An 11124-nucleotide genomic window follows, 5' to 3' on the forward strand; every position below is an offset into this window, starting at 1 on the left:
GATAGTTAAGTTTGGTCACTTTTGCTTTGTTGTTTGTTTGTTAAAAAAAAAAAATTCAAATAGGCCCTTATCTTTGTTTTACAGGTAGCAGTTGAAATTGTACTTCCCTCTAGGGTCTTTCAGCGCACTTATCCCCGGTTATGGGTATGCACTTTGTTGTACGTCGCTCTGGATAAGAGCGTCTGCCAAATGCCATTAAAGTAATGTAATGTAATGTAGGACCTTTCATTGTATTATTTTTGAAAGAATCTTATCTGTGCAGAATGTTATACAGGTGCCTAAGACTTCTGCACGGCATATCCTAGCTAGGACTGTAAGTGAGAAAGTGAACCCTGGGCTTATTGGCGAGTTCGCAAAGCTCTCTGCTGAGAGTGGCAATACTCCAATGACCGTGTACACTCCTTGACTTTAGGAAAGTCCGAAAGCCACAGAGATTCACCTGACGCTCACATCGGCTCAGCTGACCATGCAGGAAACCTATGAGTGCTCCAACTAAATAAACATACTGTATTTACTGAACAAAATAAATAAATAAATAAATACACATACTGCTCCAAGGGTTGTCAAACACAGACCCCTTGGGCGGTTGCAAGTTTCGCAAAGCTCTCCAATGAGGCAGTGAGCGTCTTGGCTTGACTGACAGTGCAGGTGGGAATGGACTGGTATGGGGGCCGGTAGAGGAGGAGGCTGCTGGACCTGGGCGCCGGTCAAGGTGCCCACCAAGGTAGCTACGTCCTGGTTCAGGACGCCAGTTTGGCATTTGGATCTGCTGGGTTCATCTTGGCGAGATTGTTCTATCAGGTTCGTAGAACAAGTGAACCGAGTCACAGTAATCAAACAGAAAGTTTGTTCAGAGTCTTTATTTTGTTTAGGTGAGTCAAACAGGATAAGATTCAATATTCAATAAGATTCAACAGGGATAAGGCAGTTCATCGTACAAAGTCCAGGCAATGGGTCAAAACTCCAGTGGTATAGCAGGTATAACAGGGATAATCCAAACCTTAATCGTGGTCACAGATGAGGGGCGGTAACTCGCAGGCTAAGCAGACAGAAACAAAATCCAGACACAAACGTTGGAGTCCAAAAACAGGTCGATAAGCTACGGATCCAAATCAAACAGATGGGATAAACAAAACACGGAAGTCGGGGGCAAAATCGGTAGTAATAGGTATCAATCAGGAAATGCTGGAGAGTATGGATAAGACACATAACAATCTGGCGACAAATTGGACAAACAAAGGGGTTTAAATAACATAGGTAACAAGAGGGAATGGTAATCAGGTGTGGAAATAGGAAGTGAAACGCAGGTGAAACTAATGAATGAGGTGAACGAACTGACAGGATGGCTACGGTGTGCACTGAGGTAACAAAAGCACGGAAACGCTAACAGCTTAGACAAAGCTAGACAGTGAAAAACACAGAACCTGACACCTACACGCTATGTGGAGATTGCTAGGATTGATACATCCAACATTTTGTACTAATAATCCTCATGTATGGCGCCAATTAATGTTATGTAGCAGTATAACTGCAAAGTATTCAGTCTTATAAAATTATTGTTATCTGAAATATCTAACCACAAATGTATTATTTTAATTAATAATTAAAATAACCAATATTTATGCTTGAAGATAAGGATAACCTGAAGGTTGGAATTTCTTTGAAAGACTGATTTAACTCGGCTCTCATGTCTATGTGACAACAAAATACGCGCAAGCGTTCCACTTGTCCCTTGAACAAAGGAAAGGTTAAAGTAGGTAGCTTGGGTAATTAGCTTCAGTTCTGGAGGGAGTGTTAGAGTGTTAGCTGTGGAAAAAGAGAGACTACTTGCGTAGCTTAACTCTATACATACGCAAATTACGGCAAATCTATTCACATAAACAACTAACAGAATCCAATCAAACGATAACACAAAGCAAATAGAAAAACAATATCAGTTAAGAATAAGCAAAACACTGGCTATGCCTGGGATGTTTGTTTCACCTTACTGAGTCTACCGCATTGCTGGATCCAGAAGCATCAATTGTACAGCGCTTTGGATAAAGGCGCAATATAAATGCCAACCGCATGTAAAATCAAAAGTCTGGAGATACAGTTTTATATTTCTATGATTGTGTATCTGTTCAGCAAAAGGCCATATCCATGGTAATTTGCAGCTATTTCTTAATTTTTTACAAGCCGCTATTTTAGTAGATTAATTTAAAAGGAGTAAACCGAGTTGAGCAAACATACTTATACTAACAGCATAACTTCTACTGCTGGCCCATTGTATGGGGCGACATTCTTGCCTTGCATGGCAGCCAATTGGTGTGTGAGTGTGTGTGTGAGAAGCATGAATTGTACAGCGCTATATAAATGCAGACCATTTACTACACTGTACTGTGTCCGGGGGGTCCAAAAAAATCAGACTGAATACTTTTTTCTTTGTTTATTTTTGTCCATGTGAGAAACGTCACTGTAAATGCACTACCCAGCATTTGCCATGATAGAGATCACCTGATCATGTAAATGCAAATTCGTACAGGGACTTTTTTTTTTCAACCATGGCTTGTTACTTGCCGACATATCAGGCTTGAAGTGTTTCTCTGTATAGCCATGACACTGTGCTGTATTTGTCTTACAGGAGATACAACAAGGATGTCAGGATCGTTCGAGCGGGCGAATGTGTTCTGTACCCGGTAAGGGGGTAAACATTCTACATCTTATAAAATACATTCTCCTGCATTGAGGGAATGTACAGTAAACGGCTGTCGCATTACACTTGCCCTAACGGCTTGCTCATCCAGTAAGGTGGTGTCCTGGGGGAAGAGTGGAGAAGACCGAAGCCTTGTGTAATCTGTAGACTGCTGCTGTATATGTAATCTGTAGACTGCTGCTTTATGTGTAATCTGTAGACCGTTAATCTGTACACTGCAGAAATAAAGTAATTCAGCATTCAGCGTGTGCCTCATTCTTCATTAATAGTTTATCTATGTGCAATGACTCACAGTCTATAGGCCAACAGATTCTGACTGGTATTTATAATGCATGTTAACAGTGGGGGCCGCAGTGATAAATGACTGGTGATGAGGCTCCTGTCAGCAACTCATTGAACACAAGTCCACTTAGTGATATACACTCTAGACCTGTACACCAGCTTTTTAATGCAGATATTTTATCAGCCAGGTATGTGGCAGCAACTAAATGCATAAAAGCACGCAGACATGGTCAAGAGGGTCAGAATCTCCCCGTGGTAGCCCTCCTCCTCCTCGAGGCCCTGCTCTCTGAGGGCCAGCTCCTGCTACTGCTCCTGCAGAGTGCTCCTCTTATTCTTCAGCCTCACAATGGCCTCCTTGATCCTCGAATCAAGACTAGATACTGAAAGCTCTCTTATACCTGCTCTAAGTGAGCGATTGGATACACCATCTGAGCATCTGAGAAGCCAATCAATTACTTTGGGTCCCCTAAAATGTGTGTGTGTGTGTGGGGGGGGGGGATTATATATAAATGTGAATGTCATTCCAACACGCATCACCCGATACAGATGTAAGTACCCTGAATTTAAAGGAGTAACGTGGTGGTTGAGTGTGTCTCTTGCCAGTTGTCTTTTGGCAACAACAAAACAAATATGCATTTAATAAATATTATTAAATATCCTTTAAATGTATTTAAAACTGTAAAAGCTCACCTGTTTGGCCGTGGTAATGAGAACTAGATCCGCACAGCCGTTGGGCCCTTGAGCAAGGCCCTTAACTGTATATTTTGAAACCCGAATTTAAGGACTATAAACATAGGCAGAGGGTGAGTCAACATGTCAGTGAGCCTTCTTCGATGATAGGAAGGGATTTACAATGGTCTTGTAAGAATGTTTTAACACAGAAATCTTACCTGTTGTACCTTTAAATGGTAACGTTGAAAAATATACGACCCACAGCAAATTCTCAGGTAATTAATTATTCAGCTGGCAATTGCAACACTAGCCATTCAGCACACTAACTATTGCCAAGAACACCTTTGAACCTGAGGTTTGGTAGCTAGAAATAAAACATTATGGGCCTGACAGCTTAATGTACATGTCTAAGTTGTTGAGAAATGCCTGTGGCACAGGCCACATGATTAGTCGGCTGAAAGAAAGAATGGCACAGCTTCAAATGCTTTGAATATCATTTAAATTATATTTTTTTCTCAGTCAAATGTTGGTGCATGAAGGGGAGGATGGTAAGGACTGGCTCTGGCTCTATAAGGTAGAGAGGTGGGAGCAGATCAGACAGAAACAGAGACCTACACACCAGCAGCCACACTCTCATTAGGACCACCTCAGTGGCACCATGAAACTAACTATCCTGGTCTGCACATTGGTGCTGCTCTCTCTGTCTGGTGAGTACCCGCAAGTTCAGGGCACGATGTGATGAATCTGCATTTGTTAACCTTTCCTTAAAATATGTCTTATTTTAGCTGTTGGGGATTGTCTTTATTGTCTTTATTGATGACATTTAAGGGATGATTACTTCTGAGGAAACATCCTGACATATTTCTGTCAAAATTAAATGTTCACAAGTGCAGTTTGTCATCAAGGCAAGACGAATACAGTATTACTGACATGTCAGGCGTATCCTAATATGAATTAAAGATATTATAATTTCTCTTCAGATACATAATTCTTTTGGATGTTTCTGTGCTCAATTTATCTTGCCTGGTGCAATCTCAACCAGGAGGACCAGAAGGTCAGGTTTGCACTTTTTGTATGAGTATGGGGCGGCCTGTAGTGGTTAAGGTTAAGCATAGTGGTTAAGGTACATGACTGGGACCTGCAAGGTTGGTGGTTTGATCCCCGGTGTAGCCACTATAAGATTCACACAGCTGCAAGGCTCTTAACCCTGCATTGTTCCAGGGGAGGATTTTCTCAAACTTAGTCTAATTAACTGTAAGCTGCTTTGGATAAAAGCGTCAGCCAAATGACATGTAATGTAATGCAATGTAATTTCATAGATTCCAATATACCAGACAAGCTCTGTAAAGCGCTGAGAAGTATCAGATGGGGTGGCATCCCTGCTGTTTGTAGATGAAGTCGTCCTTTTAATCCTTCATCCTCTCATCCTGTGACCTTGAATGTGTACTCGAACAGTTGGCAACTGAATGTGATGTGGTTGGGATGAGGTTCAGCACCTCCAGGTTTGTGGCCATGGTCCCCTTCCAGTGAGGGGGGAGGGAGCAACTGCCCCAGGTGTGAGGGGGGAAAAGGATCAACTGCCATGTAGCAGCCACAGTAATGCGGGCACTATATGGGACAGTGGTGGTGAAGAAGGAGCTGCGCCAAAGGGCAAAGCTCTCCATCCTCATCCCTACTCTCACCTATGGTCACAAGCCATGGATAGTGACCAAAACTGTAAGACTGCTAATACAAGCAGTCAAAATGGGGCTCCCCCACAGGGTGGTGGGGCTTACTCTCCTTGAGAGTGTGAGGAGCTCAACCATCCAGGAGGACCTGTGACTTTGTTCACAGTAGAGGCCAGCAGGGTGGAGACATTTGCCATAGTTTCTACGAGAACATACTTTTCCTTGTGGGATTAAATTTCAGTTCAGAGAGTGGCTCAGATCAGTGGCGGCTGATCCCTCAGTATTCATCCACTACACTGTGTGATGCAGAGCCATGACATGTCTTTACTGTCCAACTTCGAATCCCAATCGGCCCCTGTTCTTTCTTTCAGTGATCTCAGTGACGGGACAAGGATGGAAACTGACCCCACCCAGAGAGGTGAGGCATTCTAGAGGGGACGACTGAAAAGTTATGTTGCTAAGTAACAAGCCAAGTTTGAAAAGTCTCCCTTTATGTGCACTGAACTAATTATATGTTATGTTTCAAAGATGCAAAACAGAGTAAAGTTGTACAGCAAGTAAATGGTTCCAACACCTTTCACACATTTGCATGTGTGAAAAATTGCTTAAGTAAGTCGTATGAAATGCTATGTTGTGTCAGATCTCCAGGAACAGGGATGGGCAGCCCTGGGTTTGAGTACTGTCACCCATATGGTTAAAAAAACACCAAGAAAAAAGAATCCCATCTCCTTTGAGGTTCAGTCTCATTAGAACAGGTTCACATGCCAAGTAGGCAAAATGCTTCACTCAATTTGCTCCAATAAGTATTCATCTACTCCACTAGTGGCATGTGAAAATGTACACAATGACTGCATGTTACCTAGGATAAGGCCCTTTGCTAAACAGATACACAATCGTATAAATGTTTTGTATACATGTACATGTGCACTAATTAATGGCTGTTTTTCATGTCTTTCTCTAACAGGCTATATGCTCAGTGAGGTTTAAACTTGGAATATGTGACAGAATTCTCGAACCTGTGTGTGGCGACGACGGCAAAACTTATGACACTGAGTGTTTACTCTGTTATGACAACAAGTATGTAGCAAGTATGACCTCTCCTGTGTATTGGCTGTATTCTGTTGCACAAAAAGAACACATATTGCACATATAGACAAGTGCACAGAGGTACATGGAGACAAGTGCTTAGTTAAAGTACTGTGCAATCATTTTACCTAATTTTGGTCTTGGATGTTTTTTTGTTTTGTTTTGTAAAAACATGTGAGATTTCCATTCACTCATTTCCCAAAACATTAAATCAAATAAATCAAGTTAAATAAAGTCACATATTCAGTATTAGACCATTTTTCAGATAAAAACTTGATCAAGGCTGTCAGGGATTACCTGGAGAGCCAGAAGTCAGCAAAAGAGACAAATAACAAATAACAGCTGATTTTCATTTCGAACTGCAGGACAGTCTACCTTAGAGAACTGATGTATTTTTAACGGGGAAGGGTGGTCACAACAAACATTGATTTGACTTTTTAAAGGCTCCTGAAAGAAAATGGAATTGAATCTCCAGAAACAGGGTTGGGAAGCTTCGGTTTACAAATTAGCTGCCATAGAGGCTTGCAGTATAATAGAAAATGCCTTCTTGTGGCCTTCTGGGCCAAACATAAGCTATAGCCACACAAGAAAAAAGTTAGGGCAGCAACACTGAGCGATTTTCATCAGAAAGCAGGCGGAATTTGTAACAGAAAATGTGATGAAGTGTGGACCCATGTGCAGAAAACCAGACAGAGACAGAAATGGGGTGACACAAGAAATGAAACTTTACTAAGGAAACAATAAGTACAAAGACAGGAAGGGAAAGAAATAAAACTGGAGATGTGACTCCGGAGGAGCAAGTTTCATTGTGGAAGACCTAGGCTGCACTCCAGGTTATGCACTTTGTATAGCAAGTGTTAAATACATTAAGTCAGACAGAGGAGGCTTGTCAATATATGCAACAGATGATAATGTGGCACACTAAAGATACTTATTTGTGGCCATGAATTAGGAAATGAGGATGTGTTAAAAGGATGTGTTGAATATGACACCGTTTTATATTTCTATGATTGCGTATCTGTACAGCAAAGGGCCATATCCATGGTAATTTGCAGCTATTTCTTAATTTTTTACAAGCCCCTATTTTAGTAGATTCATTTTACAGGAGTAAACTGAGTTTAGCATCTTGCCATTTTGACGCTGTGATGCTGTTCTCTAACAGCATAACCTACACTGCTGACCCATTGTATGGGGCAACTGTTGCCTTGCATGGCAGCCAATTGCCATTGTTGTGTGAGCATGTGTGTGTGTGTGTGTGTGTGTGTGAGAAGCATCAATTGTACAGCGCTATATAAATGCAGACCATTTACTACGGCTCAAAGTAACAAAGAAACGGCAGGAGAGACTTTGCAACTGTTTCACGTTTAGGGTTTAATTACGTGAAAAAAGCATATGTATTTCAAAATGATCTCAAACGCCAAACAGAACAAAAGACAAAGCAAAGCTCCCGCCGCTTCTCTCGAAGGCCAGGCCCACTTTATTAATAGAATGCAGTGGGTAGGCAGCAGGATAACGAGTCACCTGGCTCACGATGGTCAACAAATACCTAGAACCACTTGTAGAAGTAGGCAACTGCCCAACACAGTCCAACTGTAAATGGTCAAAAGGACCAGCCTCCACAGGTATCGGCTCCAAAGGTGCAGGCCTGATGACCTGATTGGGCTTACCAGTCATCTGGCAGATGTGGCAAGTTTTTATGTAAGCAGCAACGTCTTTCTTTAACCTCGGCCAATAGAAATGGCGCATAATGCGGTCATATGTCTTTCTCACACCAGAATGCCCTAACAGGTCATGAGCGATCTTCATCACAGCAAGTTTAGCGGTGGCAGGCACAACAACCTGTAACCATGGCTCCCCCACCGAAGTGTCAGTGGAGGGGGTCCAGTTTCTCACAAGCAGACCGTTTTGAACTGAGTACCCATGAGCCGTGCTCTCAAAAATGTCAGCTGGGACAGCACGGTCAAACAATGAACACAGGGACTGATCTGCACGCTGTTCTTTAACTAGGTCCTCATAGGACAGATTCAATGGAAAATCTGGTAAGGCAAACCTAGTTTTCTCTGCAGCCACCTTGACCCGCTTGGCTTCCGCCCCTGCACGAGCAGCCGAGCGGGTCACAGCACAAGCTGCAAACACCTCAGGGAACTGCTTCGAACAATCATCAGTTTCATTTCTCAGCTGAGGAGAAGACAACACTACTGGCACAGGGTTACACTGCCAAACGTGTCCATCTGCATAATTATTTCCAAGTATCACCAAGACAGAGTCCACAGGGAGGGCAGGGCGTACTCCCAACTCGCCCTCCCCCCCCAACTAACTCTGAGTACAGCAAGATCTTATGTAAAGGGACTTCAAAGGTAGTGAGATCAATTCCACGGACCAAAACAGATCTGCCAGAACAGACTCCAAAATGAAGGATTCTGACGCTCCTGTGTCACGCAGGATTTTTACAGGAACTTTTTCGTCACTGCCAATCAAGGAAACCAATCCATCTGAAATGAATAGTAATTGGAATTCGGTTCAGTAGAACGTGAATGTACATCCAACTTAAAAGGGGATGCAGCCAACATAGCAGGCTTTACATAAGAATAGCGGCTTTTGGACTTTGATTTCTTACGGGGAAAGCCCGCTGTGCTTTCCCCGTAAGAACGCACTGAAGCATAAGCGCACGGCGTGAACTCGGCCAACCTTGCGCGTCAGCCACTCTCTCGAACAGGAGAAAAAAAGTATCTATGTGTTTTTCATTAAAAGGAGGAATGAAACGTAGACTAGTGACAAGATCATTGTTAGCATCTACTCCAGTAGGTGTAGGCATTTTCCCCTGTCGAATAAGATCCAAACGCTCAGCTTCAAGATCGAGCTTTTGCCGCTCAAATGCTCGGCGAGCGCGTTCATTCTCAAGTTTGCTATTCTCCAACTGGATGCGAAGCCATTCTTTCTGCTCCTCAAAAGTCAACGTTTCCTTAGGTTTAGGAGACAGAGGGTTTTCCTCCTCTTCTGAAACGGGACGGTCTTTTTCATCCTCCTCATCAGATGCGTAATCGGATGTAATTAACTAAACGCGAAGCTTCGAACAGGCCGGTGGTGGGATGAATTGAGCACCAAGCCCGCAGGTATGGCAAAACAACCAGAAAACTGGCGATTCCACCAATGCCTCGGAGTGCACCCGAGACAATTGCTCTAGCCACCGGAACTGTTCAAAAATAATAAACCACACGTTCCATAAAAATACGCAATTAAGTAAGCCTAAAAGGAAAGGTTAAAGGCCTCGCATATATATCGCTGAACTCACCAAACCTCATTGTCCGACGTTTCGGTGCACGAATGGACGAGCCCCCATTTGTTACCGGCTCAAAGTAACAAAGAAACGGCACTTCGTAACTGTTTCACGTTTAGGGTTTAATTACGTGAAAAAAACATATGTATTTCAAAATGATCTCAAACACCAAACACTGTAAAACCATGACACTATGCTGTATTTGTCTTGCAGGAGATACAAGAAGAATGTTGGGATTGTTCAACAGGGCGAATGTCCAGGAATCACTAAACAGCTCATGAGGAAGTCGTTTTAAACGTTCCACAATGCTCAAAGCACATTCTCCTGCATTGAGGGAATGTACAGCTGACCACTGCTTTATATGTAATCTGTAGACCGCTGATTTATGTGTAATCTGCATACCGCTAATCTGCACGCTGCAGTAATTAGTGTATTAAAGTATTTCAGCATTCAATGTGTGCCTCTTTCCTCATTACAAGTTACTCTATGTGCCATGACTCACAGTCTGTAGGCCAACAGTTTCTAACTGATATTTCTAATGCATGTTAACAGTGGGGGCCGCAGTGATAAATGACAGGTGATGAGGCTCCTGTCAGCAACTCATTGAACACAAGTCCACTAAGTGATGTACACACGGTGAACACTTTATTCTGTAGAACTGTACACCAGCTTGTTAAAGCAAATATTTCACGTGGCAGCAACTAAATGCATAAAAGCATGCAGACATGGTCAAGAGGGTCAGAATCTCCCCGTGGTAGCCCTCCTCCTCCTCGAGGCCCCGCTCTCTGAGGGCCAGCTCCTGCTACTGCTCCTGCAGAGTGCTCCTCTTATTCTTCAGCCTCACAATGGCCTCCATGATCCTCGAATCAAGACTAGATACTGAAAGCTCTCTTATACCTGCTCTAAGTGAGCGATTGGATACACCATCTGAGAAGCCTATCAATTACTTGTGGTCCCCTAAAATTTACACTGATGTAAATTGGGTGGGGGGCATTAACGGGGTGTTGCTGCAAAAACTGCATGCATGCTCAGTCAACTTACCCTGTCTAAATAACAGTTAATAAAAAATAAAACCCTGAAATTAAAGGAGTAACATAGTGGTTGAATGTGACATTTGCCAGTTGTCTTTAGGCAACAACAAAACAAATGGGCATAATTATTTCAATAGAATTTACATTTACATTTTAGTCATTTGGCAGACGCTTTTAATCCAAAGCGATTTACAAGTGCATAGGTTCTACCATAAGTCAAAGCATCACATCCAGAAACTAGCAAAATACACAGGAAATGCTGTTCTAAACATAGTTGTCATCAGAAGTCTTTTTTTTTGTTTTTTTTTGTTTTGAGGGGGGGGTTAGACAAGGATAGGGATATCAGAAAGGAGGGGCAGTGGAAATCAGGAGGGAGGACTAAGGTAGAGTTTGAAAAGGTGGGTTTTGAGTCTG

The 11124-nt window shown here is 42.6% G+C and overlaps 2 protein-coding genes across 2 annotated transcripts in view; both read left to right on the forward strand.

The window, feature by feature from the left end:
* LOC133123204 (serine protease inhibitor Kazal-type 1-like) overlaps positions 1-2886 on the forward strand; it is a 29895-nt gene extending 27009 nt beyond the window's left edge. The window contains exon 6 of the mRNA XM_061233539.1: positions 2624-2886. Within this exon, the coding sequence (XP_061089523.1) occupies positions 2624-2690 (67 nt within the window). The 3' untranslated portion in view covers positions 2691-2886. The remainder of the gene's footprint in view (positions 1-2623) is intronic.
* Positions 2887-4193: 1307 nt separating this feature from the next.
* Positions 4194-10133, forward strand: LOC133125217 (serine protease inhibitor Kazal-type 1-like). Its single transcript, XM_061236972.1, has 4 exons — positions 4194-4356; positions 5688-5734; positions 6281-6393; positions 9893-10133. Exons 1-4 carry the CDS (start codon positions 4308-4310, stop codon positions 9972-9974), a joined length of 291 nt encoding a protein of 96 aa, XP_061092956.1. The 5' UTR covers positions 4194-4307; the 3' UTR covers positions 9975-10133.
* Positions 10134-11124: the final 991 nt, after the last annotated feature.

Source organism: Conger conger, chromosome 3, assembly GCF_963514075.1.
Source record: "Conger conger chromosome 3, fConCon1.1, whole genome shotgun sequence".
Lineage (NCBI taxonomy): Eukaryota > Metazoa > Chordata > Actinopteri > Anguilliformes > Congridae > Conger > Conger conger.